The sequence below is a fragment of the Lepidothrix coronata genome, unplaced genomic scaffold, assembly GCF_001604755.1.
Source record: "Lepidothrix coronata isolate B3197 unplaced genomic scaffold, Lepidothrix_coronata-1.0 Scaffold6, whole genome shotgun sequence".
In the NCBI taxonomy this organism is placed as follows: Eukaryota; Metazoa; Chordata; class Aves; order Passeriformes; family Pipridae; genus Lepidothrix; species Lepidothrix coronata.
The window spans coordinates 8,442,759-8,462,353 of NW_016690186.1; the positions used below are offsets into that span (position 1 = coordinate 8,442,759).

At 40.9% G+C, this 19,595-nt stretch overlaps 1 protein-coding gene across 1 annotated transcript in view; it reads left to right on the forward strand.

Moving 5' to 3' along the window:
* Positions 1-18,602, forward strand: part of ANKRD29 (ankyrin repeat domain 29) — a 33,437-nt gene extending 14,835 nt beyond the window's left edge. Inside the window, exons 5-10 of the mRNA XM_017830714.1 lie at positions 1,637-1,735; positions 4,460-4,558; positions 10,343-10,441; positions 10,915-11,010; positions 12,070-12,168; positions 13,786-18,602. Coding sequence (XP_017686203.1) covers positions 1,637-1,735; positions 4,460-4,558; positions 10,343-10,441; positions 10,915-11,010; positions 12,070-12,168; positions 13,786-13,869 — 576 coding nt within the window. The 3' untranslated portion in view covers positions 13,870-18,602. The remainder of the gene's footprint in view (positions 1-1,636; positions 1,736-4,459; positions 4,559-10,342; positions 10,442-10,914; positions 11,011-12,069; positions 12,169-13,785) is intronic.
* Positions 18,603-19,595: the final 993 nt, after the last annotated feature.

Consider the following 19,595-nt stretch of genomic DNA (forward strand, 5'->3'; position numbering starts at 1 on the left):
TGATCTGGTAAGTCACCACTCAGGCAAAGAGGCTTTTGGTTGGTTGGAGACAGGAAACAGGTTTCACAAAGCTATTACCTTTTCCATTGTCTTTTAAGTGTGTATAAGGTGTTTTTTAATCCAGGAACAATAGTGATTGCTTTTGTGTTTTGTTCCAGCAGCTCCTATTAAATTACAGTAGTTTAATTTTGCAGGAATGTCTAATGTCTCATTGTATTTATAGAGAAACTTAACTCCACTGACCTGATTACACACTATATTTACTCAAATAATCCAGAATTAGTAGGCAATCCTTAGACTGTCACACAACAGCCTTACATCTGTGATTTCTCTGACACTCAAGCGTTCTTTGCTTTTCAATGTTGTAGGGAGGAAGGGTAAATACGAGGTTTTGAGAATAGCTATAAACAGTGCCCGTGGGTTGTTTCAGTCATGTCAGAGCTTGAGTTTTCATGAGGCTAATATAGCCGTGAAATAGCACCTCTGATTAATAAATTTGATTGGCACTTCTCATTATAAAAGATCCATTTAGGCCATTCAAGCTGTAACTGCTTTTCTGGATATCTGTCTATGTGGAAAATTTCAGACAAAACTTTGGAGCTATTTCAGAGAACAAGTCTGAGGCAAAACACAGTCTTGTGGCCACATTAATAACAGCTCTAGAAACCATTTATCTGAACTTTAGATAGCTTATCTTGTGGAGGAGAGGCTGGAGACTGGGAGAATGCAGGGAAGGAGAGAGAAGACCTGTGGTGTGGATGTTTTGGGCTGTGCATCATCTCTGCATGATGGCATGGTTCCATCCCAGGCAGAAGAACTTCCCTTCCATATCAGTGTCAGAAATACTGGTAATTTTTGAGTAGGTCACAGTGCACTTAATATGGCAAGACCTATGTTTGCTATCTCATTTGTTTCAGCTGGTTCAGAGTCAATTGCCAGCAACTCTGAGGTGCTTCCCTTCTCAGATGACTCCCAAGAGAGTGTCTCTATGAGCAGGATTTAATGCATGTGCCTAGGTCTCCCTTTAGTGGTGATACGCAGCAACTATAGCTGGCTGGGATTGATCCTACCTGCAGGGATTGTTTCTTAAGCAGAGGTAACGGGATCATGGGTTTGGTCCAACTCACACTTCTGCAATCAGCTAGCATACTTTAAAATGCTTCCCCCTCCTCCCCTACTTGTCTTCAGTCCAAAAATCCAAAGATGAGAGGCAGGACACAACAGGGCACAAGGTTTTGGCCAAAGAAGAGCAGATAATCCATAGGCTTTGGAGCAGGGGAAAGGTGTGCTGTCCTTCCATCAGTGGAAGAGCTTGGCAGGCACGAGGGATTTGGCTGTAAAAGCAAGAGACATGGCGGTGCTTGGAGTTTTGAAGAGAACAAAACTTCTAGTGGCAAAGCAGAAAATGAAGAAAAAACCCAGAATTTTCTTAGTTCCTATCCCTCCCTAAAAAAACTCGGGAAAAATAATGACAGAGCCAAGTTTAAAGATTTATGTGGCAAGACTTGGTATTAAAATTATGAAAGGTTCAGTAGCTAGTCACTATAAAACTGCCGTGAGCCAAATTCCGAAAAGCCTTAAAGCCTTTGGCACGCGCCCTCTCACCTGGCTGTACCCACTCTTTGCTTTTTCACAGGATGGAGGTACAGCTCTTCTGGCTGCCTGTCAGTATGGGCACGCAAAAGTAGTGGAAACTCTGTTGAAGCACGGCGCCAACATTCACGATCAGCTCTACGTGAGTTATTCGACACACATAATATTGACAGTGATGGTGGTGGAACAAATGTGCTGTTGGTTGGACAACAGCAGACACTCTGGCTCCAGCACAGAGAGGCATTTGCCAAATGTTGTGGTTTTATAGTACTCTGCTCTTCTAAGATGTTAATTTTGTTAACTGTCTGCTTTTCATGATGCTGAGAGAAGTAGCACAAAATCACAAAAGGTGCTTTGGCTGCCTTTTGGTTTGCTATCTGTATGAAGGATATGTACTAAATCTGGGTCTGAATTATGTTGTTTGGTATTTGTGAATCTCCAGTTTGTCAGTGTTTTGGGCAAAGAATGGTTAAAGTGGCTGAACTGATGTTATTTAGTTGACTTTTCAGAAGGTTGGATTGAGCCAATGAAGCTCTGGATTTAATTTACTCCAACAGAGACACAGATAAGTCGAACTTTTCAGCATTCAACAGAAACGAGTGGCAGATTTTCCCTCTGCTTCCCACCACTCTTTCCTACCCCAGGGCACTCAAGACTGACAAAGAGGAAGTTGTTTCCCCAGGATGTACGAGTTTTTTCAGCTGTTTCCACTGGCTTTGGATCTGCAGGGTGCTGTTGCACTCTCAGTTCCCAGCTGAGGGGCTGCTGACTGCAGAAGTCACCAGTGCACTGGGGGCTGTGCACTGGGGGTTAGGGGCTGTGCACGGTCATATGGGGGGTCCCCATCTTGGTGCTGCCCTCACCCTTTATTTATAAAGAAGGCTGGTCCTCCCTTTCTGCTGTGCAAATAGCAATTGTCTTTCTAATCTGAGGGCAGTGATTCATACCTCTGTACGGTAATCCCAGGGGTTGCCACTCAGTTTAAAAATAGCTGTGCTGCCACACCTGCAGACACTTACCCAGAGGTGAAGGCAGTAAAATAACTTCCTTGTTAGTCTCCTGGAAATGAGCTATATTTGCAATTGGATTTAGAAATATATTTTTATTGCTCACAGATATTGGGCAAAGCCAGTCAGAAACAGCTGCTTAAGAATATAAGAACACAATCTCTTGAAAATAAGTGTTTTGTGGGACATGGCCAAGCTGCATTTGCAAAGTGGTATCTGGATGGCAGTTTCACTGGCAGGCAACCAAATGAGAGGGATTTCCAGCATGCCTTTGGATACTCCTCCCAGAACCATTGAGATCTATGTTTTAGTCTTAAATAGACTCAGGTGAGGGTTCAAGAGGGCAGAAGACAAGAGAATACCTTAATTAAATAGTATTTCTTGCAGAAATATGTTATAGCCTCAAGACAGCTTTCTCATTGCAGTATCAATTCAAACCAAATAGGTGTCAGGAAATGCAAGATTCTCCATCTTGATTGATGCTACAATAAAGACCTTTTTTAATATTACACAACCTTGTTTACTTTTTAAATTGAAATGTTCTCACTATATCTGTCTCTGGGGGAAGCCTGCAAAGGCTCTGATACCATCACCCTTTTTCTCACATAGCAACCAGAGAAAACAGCCCCTCAGAGAGCACAGGGGTGTGCATTTATAGTGCCAGTAGACACCTCTTTTGTTTACCAGGACATTTGTCTTGCAATCAATGTCAGACACTCTAAATTCAGTCCCTGGGGCGTTATATTCAGCTCATGCTTCACAGAGTCTGTGCTGAGTTTTGCAGGAAGAGGAGTAGCTAAGCACTCTTTCTGCAGACAACAGCATTCCATCCCAACTTGGTGATATGCCAGTGAGGTCAACAACAGGCTTTCATTAAAATGCCCTATATTTTGTGATAAGCATCTGCCTGAGTTGGCATGAGATGTGTACTTGCACATCTGAGATGCAGTGAGGGGGTTCATTCATGTTTCTATTTAAACTAAGTGAATCTCAGCTTCTGGAAAAACTTGCCCGAGCACGTTCTGTGCTGAGTGCTGTGGATATAGGATGGGTAAACACCTGTTCCACCCTCAATACAGATTTCTATTTCTAGCTGGTTGGATGGATTATAACGCTGTTTGAATATGTTTCATCAAAAAAACTTAATGAAATACGACTTTTAAATTTTCTTCCCAGGGGAGAAGTTTCTGTGAAGTCCAATTCTGAGAACATCTGCACATGAAAGACATATTGAAGAAAAATAAAATCCTGTATTTGTTCTAAATTTATTCTTTCACAAGCTTTTTGTAGGAAAATTCTGGTTTCTAATAGGGCTCTGAAATACTTTTAGATTGCTATATTACAGGTGAAGTCTCTTCTACATGATGTGCCAGAGCAGTGGCATGGTAGTTGCTGGGGAAACACTGGAGTATGGCACAGTCTTTACTCCTTCAGCCTCAAGAGCAGACTTCAGTGTTGAGAACTCCAGTTTTGCAAAGTACTTGAACATGTTTTCACCATGTGTCTAAGTAGCAGAATACTTTGCATGAACATATAAAAGTTAAATGAACCTATATTGCTATACAGGAATTAATTTCTAGTTATGTTGATCAGTGCTTCAAAGAACTACATTCTTAGTATTCCAGACCCAGGATTTAAAGCTCAGTTTGATATACTTGCGTATGCTGAATGAAAATGTTACCATAGTTTATTATGAACTAGACTTTGGATTTTGGTAATTATTTCTTAAGCATGGCTTTTTATCTGCTGTTACACAGCATACTGACTTAAGAATGAGAACTTGATTCAGTTTGATTTGGTTTTGTGTAGAAAAATGGCATCATTTCAACACGATGTAAGGTGGCTGTGTTTGTTCTTAGGATGGAGCTTCTGCAATTTTCCTGGCGGCACAAGGAGGCTATCTGGATGTCATCCGACTGTTGCTTTCTTCTGGAGCAAAGGTTAACCAGCCACGGCAGGTATGCTCAAAACCTCAGGGCAGACCTGGGTTCTAATTTTTTACAGTTATGAAAAATTAACACTGGAATTTTGTCCAGGCATTAGGTTCCCATGGAGGTGTTTCACAAGAAGGCAGTTTGTGGCTGTGCCCACATTCTGTGTTTTAGTTCAGATTGGTAATGTGATTTTGAAGTGAGTATCTCAGTCATTTCTGCTCGCACACAAACTAGACCATTTCTGGAAGAAGTGAAACTGAAAGCTCTGTTCCAGGTCTGCACCCATTGTGCTTACACCCCATGAGTCACCACCCCTAGAGGTATTTAAAAGATGTGTAGATGTGNTAGATGTGGCACTTGGGGGCATGGTTTAGTGGTGGACTTGGCACTGTTGGGTTAACGATTGGACTCAATGATCCTAGAGGTCTTTTCCAACTTAAAGGATTCTGTGATTCTAAAACACATCAAACCACTGACTGCTCATTTGAACAGGTTTGAACTACGTGCACCTTTGGGCCATGGACTAAACTAAATCAAAATAAAGCTGTATATAATAATATAAGGGCCTTGCACTACCTTTTGCAACTACTGATCCCTTTGTGTGGTACCATGTTACCTGAGAAGGTCTACACAGCCTACCACATCCGTGATTTCTTTTGGAAATCCTTGGAAAAGCTTTTGAAAATCATGAATTCTAGTAGGAGTATATTATCTATATATTGAAATCTCCAGGGCTGCAATACTGTGGCTTTGATGTCAAAGTTGATCTTTGACAAAAGCTTTTATTTTTAGTTTTACTTTTTTGTTTGTTTGTTTTACTTTCTCATCCCTGTGCACTCTGAAACTTGAGCATGAATGTTACCTTCATCTCTGGAAGTTCTTGATACATGTGGAAAGCCTTTCTCCCCATTTCCAACTAGTTACTCTAGTGGGCTTGATCCTGTAAACACATATGACCAGTGGCAGCCATAAGCATGAAATTAGCTCCTCTGCAAGCAATGGGGCTGTTGTTTGATCATTAAGTGATATATCTGAGCTAGATTTGTGGCTGGTTCAGAGGTCCCTGGTAGGGTGTTATCACTGGATGCTGGTGTTGGATAAGAGTGCAAAAGGCTTTCAAGGTGTTAAACTAACCATGGGATAGGTAAGCATGCATGGTGTACAGAAACATATATAAAAGTTCTCTTGATTTGCAAAAAAAGGGTTTCATAATTGTTTAGCTGTTTCTTGACTCTAAAATCAGTGCCGAAACAGCCAGATGTGGCAGTTGCACAGCTAGCTTTACAACCCAGCATGTAGAAATGTTTGGTTAGAGACAGGGCTTCTCAGGAATCTCTGCCTGCTTTGAGAGAGCCTCCACTGTGATCTGCTGAAACCCTCAGGCAAGGTAGCTGTCCTGGGTCTTCACTGCACACTTGAAATTGATGGGATAAGGTCTTGTCCTCGCAATCAGTCATGTATGGCTGCCAGGTGGCTGTGATCACTGACTGCAGCAAGTGAAAAATCAGCAGGCAAGAGCAAATGAACGCGAAAACTCTAATAACAGTGAACAACGTGGCATGCAACAGGCTTTGCCAGGTATTTTCAGTATTTCCTTTCATCTACCCTGAAAGCCTGACAAATCATAGCTTGGCAACAGAGACTGAGCTATATATGAGTTTTGCTGCATCTATAGGTGTCTGTGTACAGTCCTGGTTGTGGTGTAAGGAAACAAAATTAGTATTTTAAGTGCCCAAACTAAAATAGTTTTCTTTCTGTCCCTCCTCCCACCTTCCAGCACCAGAGCTGTGCTGGCAGCTACTCCCTGGATCAATGCATTAGCTGTTCCTAAGTTGCCTTCACACTGTCTCCCAAGAAAAAGATTAAGAAATGTTAAGGCCTGTTAATTAACACAGTCTAAAAGATCAGTGTAGAAGGAGAGACTAAAGTATGCATTAATACCTTTTGAGTCATTCAAAATAGAGTTGTTGAGCGTTAGATTTAGCTGAACCATGTTGCCATAAAAACTGCATTCTGCTAACTGTAATTATAGTGCACCAGCTAATTCTTTCTGACACTATTTTTTTAACTCTCTAATCCAATTTCTACAACATAATGTTTCACGAGGCATTTTTGAATCTTAGTTGAGGCAAAGACTTGTCTCTGTGTGACTGTTCCTCCTGGCTCCTCTGTTTCATCTCCAGCAGGACAGGCTTACTTTGCTTCAGGGTACCTCCAATCCCTGCTAAGACTATGCCTGGATAAGTGCGTGGCATTTGTATTTGGGCCCACTGTAATCTGAAACATTTCCTTAACAAATGGAATTTTTTTACTGTTTAATTAGTCAAGTAATGGTTGGATGGATCTAAGTCTCTTTCTTACTAACAAACCAATTTATACTTTGTTCAAAGGTGGCGTGTTGGTCATGAGGAATGTAGCTCTAGATGGGGCAGTTTTGATGCCGGATGACTCTCACTGTCAGTAACAAGCTACATTGCTCTCACTGTGGTAGGAAATTTCCAGGCAACATTACCTCAAATACAGGACTGAAGAGTGCCAGGTGTGAGTTTATGCTTCTCCTTCCTCATGGTATAGAGCTTTTTCTCTCTACCTTGTGAATTTGAAGACCTAATTCATGTGCCTGAGCACATGCATCTGCATTATATGTCTCCTTCTGCTGCAGTGGTACCAGTTCCCCTTCAGTTTGGTGTCCCACCTCCCACATCCTACAGCGTTGCTCATGACACCATAGAGCATTTCAGATGGTGCTGGCTGTTTGTGTGCAGGCTCTTTAGCTCAGCTCTCAGAAGACCAAATAGTGAAGCCTTCCTGGCAATGTGAATTCTCTTGGGTTTTATTTGCCTTCTGTTCTTTCCAATATTGAGGAGCAGGGCAGGAATTCTATTGTCATCTTTTTGTCTAGACAGAGCTGGGCGCAGTGTCTGAAGCCTGGTGCAGGAGTGGTTTCTATGCTTCTCCAACTCAAAAAACAAAGCTATAAGATTCTTTGCCAATGAATTTCATGCTGTTTTGGCAGCCTGTGTCCCAGCAGGCTTTAGTCTGTCTGGCTAAGCAGATTCAAAATAATCTGAAAAATAATATTTTTTTTCTTACCATGTGATATGCAATTACACTTACATGTAAGCCAGTAAACCTATATAGAGTGGACTTCAGGCAAAAAAGCAATTTGCTATTAGCAAATTAGGTGTAATGGTACAAGTGGACTAATGGGCACAGCGGTGGAGAAGATAACACTGAGTAGCCTGAGAGTAGGGGGTCTGTGCCCCTGGAATCCCCTACTGGTAATTCAAGGGGTCTTTCACCTCCCACCCTACTCCAGCCTTTTCTAAAACTTCAAGCCATAAGCAAAAGTTGAGATTTAAAGCTGCAAAGCAAAGTCAGTAGTTAATGGGTAAGAGGATCAGAAATTTCAGTCAGAGTATCTTTGGAACTGCTGGCTGCTAGATGTAATAAGGTGTAGTCCATATATACTAGCTTGTAATCAAATACAGAAAAAAAGAACAATTTACAAACATATTGGGTGTTTAACATTGTTCTAGGAACGTAATAGTCTGAAGTCTGCTAAGTGGGCAGAGGGACAAGGAAAGGAAAGTAGTTTTTGGACTTTCTTCCTGACTCATCTCCAATCTTTATTATCTGTTTACACATGAATTCCCATGTGACCTCTTAGTAAAATGTAATATCTCTTTTGCACCATTCACCATGAAAATGGACAGAAGCTCATCTACTCTGTATAAATATTTTACATATTTGTATAAATCTGCCTGTTAGATGCTGTTTGCTCTAGAGAAAGAAGATGACCACAGTCAATGTGAACTCACCATCAATTTTAGCATCTTTCTTCTCTTCAGGCTAAATCCTTCAAGACAGCCAGTCTTTCTTATAATGTATTTTTGCCTCTAGCCTGTAACTGAGACACCAAGGATGATGTCTAACAGCAATACTATTTCAGGACAGTTAATGGTAGCAGTGATGTTACACAACTCTTGTATTTCCTTCTGCTCCTTTTCATTTATATCTGAAAATAAGAGTTGTTCTTACAGACTTCACTGTGATTGAAAAAAAGCTGCTATGTTCCCCGAGCTTCTGTTTGTATTTCTTGTGTAAATACACATATGGATTTGCACAACATTGATTCTTCACATAGATTAAATTGTAGGCGGCTCTCAGATATTTTCCAAATTTTGAAGGCTTTTCCAGGGTCCTTATTGCTATTTTCTAGAGCCCTCTGGTGGGGGGAGATTAGAAAAATATGAAGCGTCAACTTACTGGTAGGGAAAACACTATAAATTGAAGAGGGACGGTTTTTGCCATCACAATAACATCACAAGACAGCCTTTGTTATTTTTGAATCACAAAGAACACTCATAGCAATAACAGGATATATACTAGAATGAGGTCAGTCACTAATTTCAAAGAGTTAATTTATAGAGAAATTATACAAGAGTGGGCAAAGATCCTGTTCCTCGCTATTTCAGAATACTAAAGATCTCGGGATGTGCATTTGCTCTTTCTCGGAATCAGAAAAAGAAAAACCCAGAACATTTATATCAAAGGAAGAAATAACTTTTCTGTTTCCTCGAAAGGATTAAGTCTAGCCCATAGAAAGCAGAAAACTGGTACAATAATGGTTTTTTGGATTGCATGATCCAAGTCAGTTGGCACTGAGAAGAGAGATTACTTCTTTGATCAAGGTGGAAATATTTTATTTAAAGTAAAAAGTTGATTTCTTCTGAAGCTTCTCATTAAGACTCTTTTGTAAGCCTCAGTATATTTTGTCTTCCACTTTCGGGCCAAGTCTTCAGGCTGCTAAGGGTGGTGAGGGGAACTGGCAAACGCTGAAGGCAGAAGCAGACACCCTGCAATGTGAGGCCTCACTTTTATGTTAAAATCCAAACAGCCAAAGCCTTTTGTTAAAGGGCCACAAGAATCAGTTTGGCACCACATAACTGTTGAAGTCCTCCTGCAATCTCGAGAATCAGTCCATTTAGAAGCAAAAGGAGAAGAAGATACAAAACTAAATTCTAACTACAGTGAAAAATACTTGTAGTGCTTCAACTCACTTTTGCCTTTGAGATGGAAATCCATCACAAAGTTTAGCTTATTCTGAAAGTGCATTTCATTTTCTAGGAGTTTATGCTCAAATAATGCCTGCATAGGAAAATTTTTCCAAACCAGATTGCTTCATGCTGGATTCCTTGGTAATTGCTCTGTTTTCTAGTGGAGTTCTTGAAGATGAAATTTGTAAAATGCTCACCATCACTGTAGGGCAGGACATTTTTACCAGATTCCCTGAGGGTGTATAATGTAACCTTATATTGAAAGTTGATGATCATCTTGCATTGCTCCCTAGCTTCTTTAAACAACTTTCACTCCCTATGTACAGACACCCAGCTGCAGAATCTTCCTGTGCATGCTGAGGTTTGTCTGTATCTTCTGTCACATCTAACCACCTAGAGTTCAAAGTACACAGGATACCCTTAGTCTTTGTGTTTCAAACTTACCGGTGTATTTTAAACACGGCTGGTGCCTGACTGGGCTTTAACTGTTCACACAACAATGCACATTTCCGTCCAACTATGCAAAAGAAAGCAGATAAGGATGGTTCTACTCCACAAACTGAAGCAGTTCTAACTTGACACACCAACTTCCCAAGTGTTTTTGGACACAGCTCTGCATATGTCTCCCTGTGATGCAGGATTTCATTGAGTAATTGAAGTACATCCGTTCCAGTAGGCTTGGGCAGTAAAATATCAGAGAACCTAGGACTTTGAGGTGAAACCATTAGCAGTCTTATTTTTCTTGCAGGATGGGACAGCTCCCTTGTGGATCGCCTCACAGATGGGTCACAGTGAAGTGGTGCGAGTCATGCTGCTCCGCGGTGCTGAGCGAGACGCTGCGAGGGATGTGAGTAGCACTTCTTCCTGCACTCTGTCTGCAGCTTAATGCCTCCTAGCTTTTCCAGGGACTATAAGTCAGACTGTTTGAAGGCCTGGTGTCCCTGTCCCCAGAGTCCTCCATGTTTGCCAGGTTGAAAAGTCCCACCGTGGGTTTCCTTTTTCCTGCTGTGTCTGGGACAGTTTCCTGGAGGTACCTTCTGGAATAGGGGAATGGAAATGTCCACATAGATGAGAGACAAAGGCGATGGATATATGGTGTCACTGGTTCATTTTCCCCTGAAGTTTTCACGTGCCAGAGGAACAATCCTCCAGATGCCCTAAAACCAGCAGCACATGCTGTGGAGGTGCCTCCTCAAAGATGATGAGCAGAGGCGATCCTCCTCTCTGAGGCACAGGCAAGAGCTGGTGTTTCCCTCCAGCCAAGGGGAATGCAGGTAAAGCATCTGCAACAGCAGAACTGACCTCCTCTCTCTTTTAAAGGATGGTACAACTGCTTTACTGAAGGCTGCCATTAAAGGATACAACAATGTGATAGAAGAGTTGCTGAAATTCTCTCCTACGCTTGGCCTCCTCAAGGTTAGTAGTTAAACACACAGATTTTTTAGACAAAATCTCAAGAAGGCAAAGGGTCTGATGAAAGACCTGGAATTTATGACTGTGCTAGTGGAAGACCATAGGAGCTTGAGCCCAAAAAAAGTCAAGAGAAAAATGGAATGATCTTATTTAACTTTTAATGCCACACATAAAAGAATATTTTCAAACAAATCTGGGAATTTAAGTTTTGGAATGAGGAAGCACATCATGTCATAGAAGGAATTCTCCCGCTTTTTGTCACCTGATTTTATTTCTACTGTAAATTAATTGCTCTTGACAGTGCAATTTTTAGCATTATACTCAGCCCTCTTTTGCATTTAGTCAGCAAAATAGTGTCCTAAGAAATACGTTGCAAGCAGATTCTCTACTTGATTTTGTTTTTCTCTGAATTCATAAAGTGACTTGAAAAATAACAGATATTTGGAAGCTGCTTTTTAATGGCTGACCTAATTTTATGTGTCTATAAGTCACATACTTTGATAGCCTCTGTGCATGCAACAGATTGGCAACTTTGATGTACTTGATAATGTGATGTTAATTACAAGTATGAAATAGCTTCCACACTTATTTGAACTGTCAGTTTGCAACCACAAAGAAAAGGCCAGCCATAAAAAACCCCACCATTCAGCTGTCTGACAGTGAGGCCATTAATCATCAGAAAAAGAAGATAAAATGCACAGATGGTTTCCATTCCTGCTTGCGCTTCTGTTTCACTTGCTAATGACTGATTTTGCCAGGCAGAAGCAAGTGCTATGTTCATTTCACCTCTAATCTATTGACAAGGGTAATTTTTAAAAGGAAATATTGCTGTGGTAAAGTGAACTTGACTCTCATTTTTATTAAAGCATTTAAAATCACCTCCTTCATAGCCCCCTTAGCTGCCAGCACCCTATCTAAACCAGACACTAGGTCTTTGATGGCCTAATCTCTTCTGTGTTACTTCTCTCTCATTCATAGGTTTGTTCTTTACAAACATTTGTGTTTTAATGCCTTTTACTTTCTTCCCATGTCTGGTACAAACACCTCCGTTGGCATTTCTAGAATGGGACCTCTGCTCTCCACGCAGCTGTCCTGAGCGGCAACGTGAGGACAGTGGCACTGCTCCTTGAGGCAGGAGCGGACCCATGCCTGAGGAACAAGGTATGTCCTGGCAGACCATCCCAGGGGAGGAGCAAGTGGGGATCACTGAGCAGTGGAGCCGTGTGTGCCTTGGAGGTGTGGGCAGCCCATGTTTCCGTGTTGTTCTGTGGTTGCCTGTTGATCCTGTCCTGAAGCACCACCATTTAGTCCATTTATTTCTGTATACAAGTACCTATAAGGGTGATAGGCAGTGCCACTGGTGATGCTGGGTCTTGAGAATTTACATCAATCTGAGAATAAACCAAAGCACTCACTCACTCACTACAGCACCACAGATTAAATTGTTAACTATAACTAGTCATACGCTAGCTAGGTTGCATTTTAGGGAAACAGTAATCTGTTACTGTTTTGATAAGTCGTAAGTTATATTCGTATCTCCATGATGATGTATAAGGAGGATATTTCTGCAGAAAGAAAAATGCATATCTAGGTACCTTTGATGAGAAAACTTGGTTAGAATTCAGGGCATTACTAATACAAAAAAAAACACTCCAAAATTACATGCATCTTTCCCATATCATACTGTAAAGCTGTTAGTTTATTTAAGTAGTTTTGCATTCTTTTTATAATGGCAACGTATCTGTACAATACTTGTCTTGATTTTATTCTGTAAAGTGTTTTAACTTTAACTTTAGATCTTTGATAATTTCAATGAAAATGTTTTCTTTCCTCTGACGTGTTTCTGAACTGTGCTGATAGCGTTTGATATATAGCTGGGTTTGTTAAGCTGTGAATGGATGGTCTAGTGTTAAGTTCTGGTTTATGACTAAGTGAATGAAAGCTTATAATACAAATAATCAGGCACACACCTTCTAAATATTTTGCGCATTTAATATATCTGTGGCTGTTAATTTCTGTATTATTCCACTTGATGGCAGCAGAGTTAACAGCATTCACACAGTAGTCTTCATTAGTATGCACTTTGGTTTGATACTATAATCCAAACGATGTACAAGATTTTTCTGCTACTGATAATGATTTGCAGCAGCAGGGTGTTTAGTATAAAAAAGTCCGTGGCTGTAACCTCTCCTACTGACTTTTAATTTTTTTTTTAAATAACATTCAATTTGGCACAACAGAGTGTATCTGCAGGACAGAATTACTGATTTTCAGAAGTAGCTTCATTATAAATGCTTTATGTTACCAAAATTGTATTCAATAAATTAAGAAGAAAACCCATCCAAACTCATATTCTATTACCAATCTTACAGCATAGCACCACTATTCCATAGCCATTAAAGTCTTCCCTCAGATTTTTATGGACTTTAGTACATAAAGACCTGCCTCATCTCCCACAAAAAATCAGCAGCTATGCTCTCTGTTATTTCTGTGGCAGAAGCATAGGGAGGCCAAGGGATACCATTTAGCCTGGATAGTCAGCACAAAATAAGCTGATCACTCAAATTCTATGCTGGGATTATTTTGAAGATTTAAGTGAGACTTGCACATGAAAGACAATTTCTTAAGGTACCTTCAAAAGTGGAGGAGACAACGCTGGAAAACATCACATCATTATAATGCCCAGTTCCATCTTCTTTAGAGTTTAATGCTTTTAAACCACATTTGGGAAATACTCTTTCTTTTCTGCTAACCTCAAAGTTTTTTTTTTTGTTCCAGGCAAATGAACTGCCAGCAGAACTAACAAAAAATGAACGCATCCTCCGACTGCTCCGTGCAAAGGAAAAGCAAAGGAAAAGCTAATGCAGCCCTGTAGCAAATGCAGTTTGACAGAGATGTGCCCTGACCACAGCAGCATGATAGTAAACCCAGGCTACCCAAGAAGGGCTTGTTGGAACAGTTTGCAGAACTGATTAGCCTCTCCAGTACATGCTCCCTGAACGCACGATGCCCTTGCCATAGGGTTACCACGGGCTAAGGCCTCTGCCCGGCATCACTAGACGCAGGACTATGACAAGAGCAGGGGCGGTCCAGGAGCTGCGTTTGCACCGCAGCCCTGCCTGTACTCCAGGATCCCACCACTCCCAGCACCAACGTTTGCTCCTCCACGACTCCAGCGTACACATCCCCACACAGGCGAGCATTCCTGCTGTTTCAGACACGCATCCCCATGGCCACATACCTGTAACAGGTGCCTGGGGGTGCATGTGTGGGCTGGGAGCACTCGGCCCTTGTGCCAGAAGGATGCCCAGACCTTGCAGCTCTTTGGATTCAGACAGTCCTGGCACGGCCCCATGGTGCTGCTGCCCTCCATTTGCTGACAGTGCTAGCTCAGATCATTCCTCTCTATCTCCAAGTGCCATGTGAGGTTAGGGGTGAGATCCTGCCTGCAATATCACAACAGGAAAAGTCCTCCTGCCAGCCCAGGGGTTTGGTAACATTTTTGCTACTACATGAAACTCCATAAAAATGATCAAGAGCATTACAAATGATGCCAAAAGCTATCAACCAAACAAAAAGGAAGGAAATGTCCTCTCAGTTGTAGCATCTTGATCTGTCAGTCTGTCCAGCAACAGAAACACAGTGGAGCAGTTGATTTTACAATGCCTATGCAGTGCTGTGGGGATCCATCCCCAACCTTACAGTCTACATATGTGCATTTTTCTGGGTAGGGGAGGACCAGTTATTGAGCAAATCAACAAGGACATAAATCCACTGGCACAAGTACATCAGAAATTTAGCTGTTGGGCACAACAAACAGTACAGACACTATGCAGGTGGTATACATATGTTCTGCAACCACAGATATGTGACACTATGGTTTAGTACCCACAGCTACTATGCAACACACTTGTTCCACAGGTCTGTGACAGGAGCTAAGGGAGACGTGCACAGTAGACAGGTATTTCAACAGCTGGTGAGGGTAACACGTAGTCATACTGAACAGGCCCACTAATTAATGCAGGCATGGAAAATGAACTCTCAGCAGCAGTTTTGGCCTTTGTTGTGGTTAAGACACTTAGACATGCTACTAGTGCCTGTGTGGGGAAGGCAGTGCAAATTGCAGGTGGTTTGTAAAGAGCTGTGTTTTAACCATGTTACTGTAAGACAGCCCATTAAAATCCAGTCATTTTTGCCATATAAACAGTATATACCATGTCCTGTTGGCCACAAAAACATTAGAGATTAATTTACAGTGAGTTGAGGTAAAAAGTTAGTTCAGTACGTAAACACAGGCACTTCACCTGCCTTCAAAGACTGTAAGGAAATGAAATGTTATTTTCTTAAAAAATGTCTGCCTAGGATTCAGCTGAACTGTTGCACTTTTGCTTTAGTGAGTTAAAAGGAGATCTTTTAGTGAGCTAGCACAAATGAATGTAATTTGTGTAGTGAAAATTAGCCATATATATTACCAAATCATAAAGTTATTCTATCTCTAAGTTAGGTAAGAAGTCAATGCTCTGGTGAAGAGAACAGAAGTGGATGTACCTTTGCTTGCATGCTGGAATTGCTATTCAATTTCTATTCAGCATTAAAGAGGAAAGCTGTTAAGTTTTCCAACAATGTAATAGGATACCAGAAAAGTCTATTTGTTTAGGTAATTTATGCTGCTTTTAAATTAAAATAATGTTGTGCCTAAGAGAAACTTGCAGATGAACTGGTACAGAATCAAAGAATTATCCAAGATGCTTAGAGGATGGCTATATCCAGAGTTAAGTTCTGCAAAGACTAAAAAATACTGAGCATGCAGAAATCTCAAGAGCTGTATTGAGAACTTAAGTTGCACAACATTAGATGGGACTGCACTCTGACTTCTTTAACAAACAACACTGGAGAGGACAGGTTTATTTAGAGCCTGGCTGAATATGAACGTATTGTTTTGAAGAAAACTAGAAGAACTCTAGGGCAGCGTGGTCTCAATACTGAACTTTCTCCCTGAATTTTCTTCAGATCAACAATTGGGAACAACCACACACTCAAGAAGAAAAGCTCTTTCGTATTGGTAAAGGAGATGAATAATCATTAGAAGGTCTTCAGTAGCCATGCAGTAAATACTCTGAATATCAGATGGGCTGTAGTGATCAAGCAGTCTTTCTAAACAATGTGGAAGCATCCACTGTTGGTGAGGGTCTCCAAATTTTTCCTGATAGCAGAGCATAGGAAAGAGAACAAGGCAAGCCAACAGTGGTCCTGCAACTGCTGAAGTAAGCAAACTGAGAAAACAATATGCCGGTGTCGAGTATCTGCTGGTGGCCAGGTTTATTTTCTTTGGAGAGTCATCTCACCCCAAAGGGGGTAGCTACTCAGCAAAGAACTTCCTCAGCTATGCTTGTCCATGGAACATGCACGTCTGCTCCCCACCATTTAGAGTAGGAATTTCCAAGTCCTGTGTCCAGCTGCCTCCGTGAAAGGTCACCACAGCCAGGGCTCTTAAGAGATGTGTGAAGAACACCTGGGGTGCTGTGTCCCGTACAGAGCATCTGCTGACCTTCTTCCAAGAGAATGCAGCTACCCGGTCCTCTTTTTTTTTTTTTTTTTGAGACAGTGATATTGGGCTATAGCTGGCTTTTGTTATTTCTAAATAAAATTTGAAATGTAGGGCTAGTACAGGTTGAAGGGAGAGGCTTGTTGCTCCCTCATTGCTCTTCTTAGTGTTGGCTGACAGAGCACACAGGTTGGGGGTTAGGGGGAGCTGCACGGTGGAGAACTGCCTGTCAAGTCTTTCTCTGCCCCGCTCAGGCTGAAGTTCAATCTAGTTTCATCAAAGACACTATTCAACCAAAACAGGACTTTTAGTGGAAACCTTCCTGCTGGGAGCATTTGTTTCATCTTGGAGCCTTTGGAGAGAGAGGTGGTTTTAGTTTTGGGTTCCCTGTAACCAAAAGGTGCTTATTCTGCCTGTAGATGGGCTTGAAAGTTGCAATACTGTTTATCACCATGCAATTAACTTTTTCACAAAGAAACCTTAATAATTCTTAGTATTTATGTAGCTGTTGTTATCTTCAAAGTGCTCAGTAAATACCACTGTGGTCTCTTTGTTGTTCTAAAACAGAAACCTGCTTTCCTGTGGTGGCTGAAGTGATTCACTAATATTGACAGTAATCCTTTGCATAGTCGTGGTGCCTTTTGTGTAAGGCTTTCAAAGTGCTCTGTGGACACTCTTACCTTTGTAAGTTCCTAAATGCATTGTGGAGGGAAGCAAGGAAATAGATGATTTCATTCACATGCCAGTGAAATGAAGCAGCTCTTCATCAGCTCATGTCAATAGATAAGAGTAAATTTAGACTAGAAATTAAGGGGCAGCAAATTTATTTCATAGATGGCAGGATGAATCCTGGTACAATACAATGTTGTGAAATAGAACTGGGAAAGGTTAACAGGCCAAACTGGTTTTTGAATTAGGTTTGGAGTTTTTTTTTCACTAGAAAGTGCCATATATATACCCATCTTATACCCCAAAAGAATCAGCTCCACTAGCATACTGCTATTAGGCTTGCTCCTCTGCACATTCAGATCCAGGGGCCTAGCCTGTTGTTCTATTCATATGGGATTTAGGCAGGTGCTACTAGCTTGGTGGCTTCCCATCAGCTGCAAATGAGTAGAAAGAATGTGCAACCAAACAACAGGCTACACCAGTGAGTCAAGGAAAAGCATACGGCATCTTTCTTTTATTTCACTAGTGTCAAGCCATTGTAGGATGGGGAAGAGCACAAGGAAAAGCTCATGGGGTATAGGGAGAAGTGGCATACCATGAGTGACACGGTAGTGGTGTAGCCTCACATGCCTCAAATGCATGGAGTTCTTCATTTAGATGATCACTGCAGTGCAGTGTGCAGGAACATCTATTTCGTAATGATACAAAAGGCAATATTGTACCTCGTGACTTGCACATGCTCTTCTTCTGGAGTGAAACCATCTCACTATTGATCCACCCACCTTTGTTTAGTTTAGAAGAGCTGAGAGGATTAGAGCACAAGATCAAATAGCTGCAGGTCATATTTAATGCACTTTAACAACGATGATTATCTGCCTCAGAGTCAGAGCTAATTGCAAGAATAATTCACACTTCTTTATTCAGCCAGTCTCGGTGACTATTGGAAAAGCCATAAGCTAACCAAATCTAGTGTCTCAGAAATTTCAGAATTGTTGTACAGAAAATGAGGTAGCACAAACCCCAGTCCATTTGTACTTAATTTGATATGAACACTGAATGGACATAAAATACAGCCCTTGCCTGGAACCCTTGAGTCATCGGTGTTAAAATGTTAATGTTTGCTGCGAGCCTAACCAAAGATAATACACAAGGCTCCTTTTTCCAGCAACAGAATATTGTACTGCACACCCAGGACTGAATGGAGTTGTGCCTTCTCACAGCAGCTCTGCTTTTGGCCCTCGGGAATGTCATGATTTTTCATACTTTTCTGAATTCCACAGTTTGTTTTGACCTGACCTTTTATGAATTTGATAAAACATATAAAAATGTATGTAACTCCATATAAGACTAATATTCTGCAACAGGAATGTTGCTTTGCATACCATCATTTCAATAAAAATATACTATTTGGATTATCTTGTTCTGCATATTTAACATTTCTTTTCTTTCTTCTGTATTCTACTCTTTCTCCTTGTACAATACCAGAATTAGTTTCCTATTTATGCAAAGACCACTTTGCTATATTTCACTTGATTGATTAGGCTTTTATTGTTTTCCAGGTTCTTGCAGATGAGATGACATTCATGGGAAAGAAATAAAAACCAAACCAAACCAAACCAAAACAAAACAGGTGCCCTGGCTTGAGAAACAGGAAAACCTAATTTAGCATGACATAAGAAGGTTTGCTTCAAAGATCCAGATGTCACTAACAAACTCCCCATGACATTAATATCCATTAGGCCAGATCTGTCTGAAGGGAAGATTATAAAAAGCAACATAGTAATCAAAGGAATAAGACTGTACTTTTAGTCAACTGTGTCTTGGTGGTTCTGTTATTATTCCTAAATGTAAAACTGGCCCTTACACTGATCTGATGTTCCTACCTCAGTTAAAAAAAAAAGTCAACACCCTGTTGACATGCTTATTATGGTGTGCAATGGATTATGCGCTTTATAAAAGGGGCAAAGAGTTCGCACTGAAAACCATATTTTTCATCTTGTGTTTGACATCCCAGGCTTTTTGCCTTATTCTTACAATTTTCTATTGAGTTGAGCTACATTTTAAGTCATTATCAAAAATTCCTACAGCCTCAACTCAGTAAAGCATCTTCCTCTATTCAGAGAATATCAAAGAAAAGTGCTGTGACTTGTTCATGGCCTAAATCACTACAAAGGATGACTTCTGGGAGTGGGAAGCTCCTTAATTTTGCACATGAAAGCATATCAAAACAATATCAAGAGGCTGAAACTAGACAAATTCAAACTTCAAGTTGTGGATTTTCAGGAGTGAGGATAATTATTTAAGAAACAAATTGTTGAGATGACTCCTTCATAATTTGAGTTTAAAAAAAAACAACAAACAAATCCTTTTCATT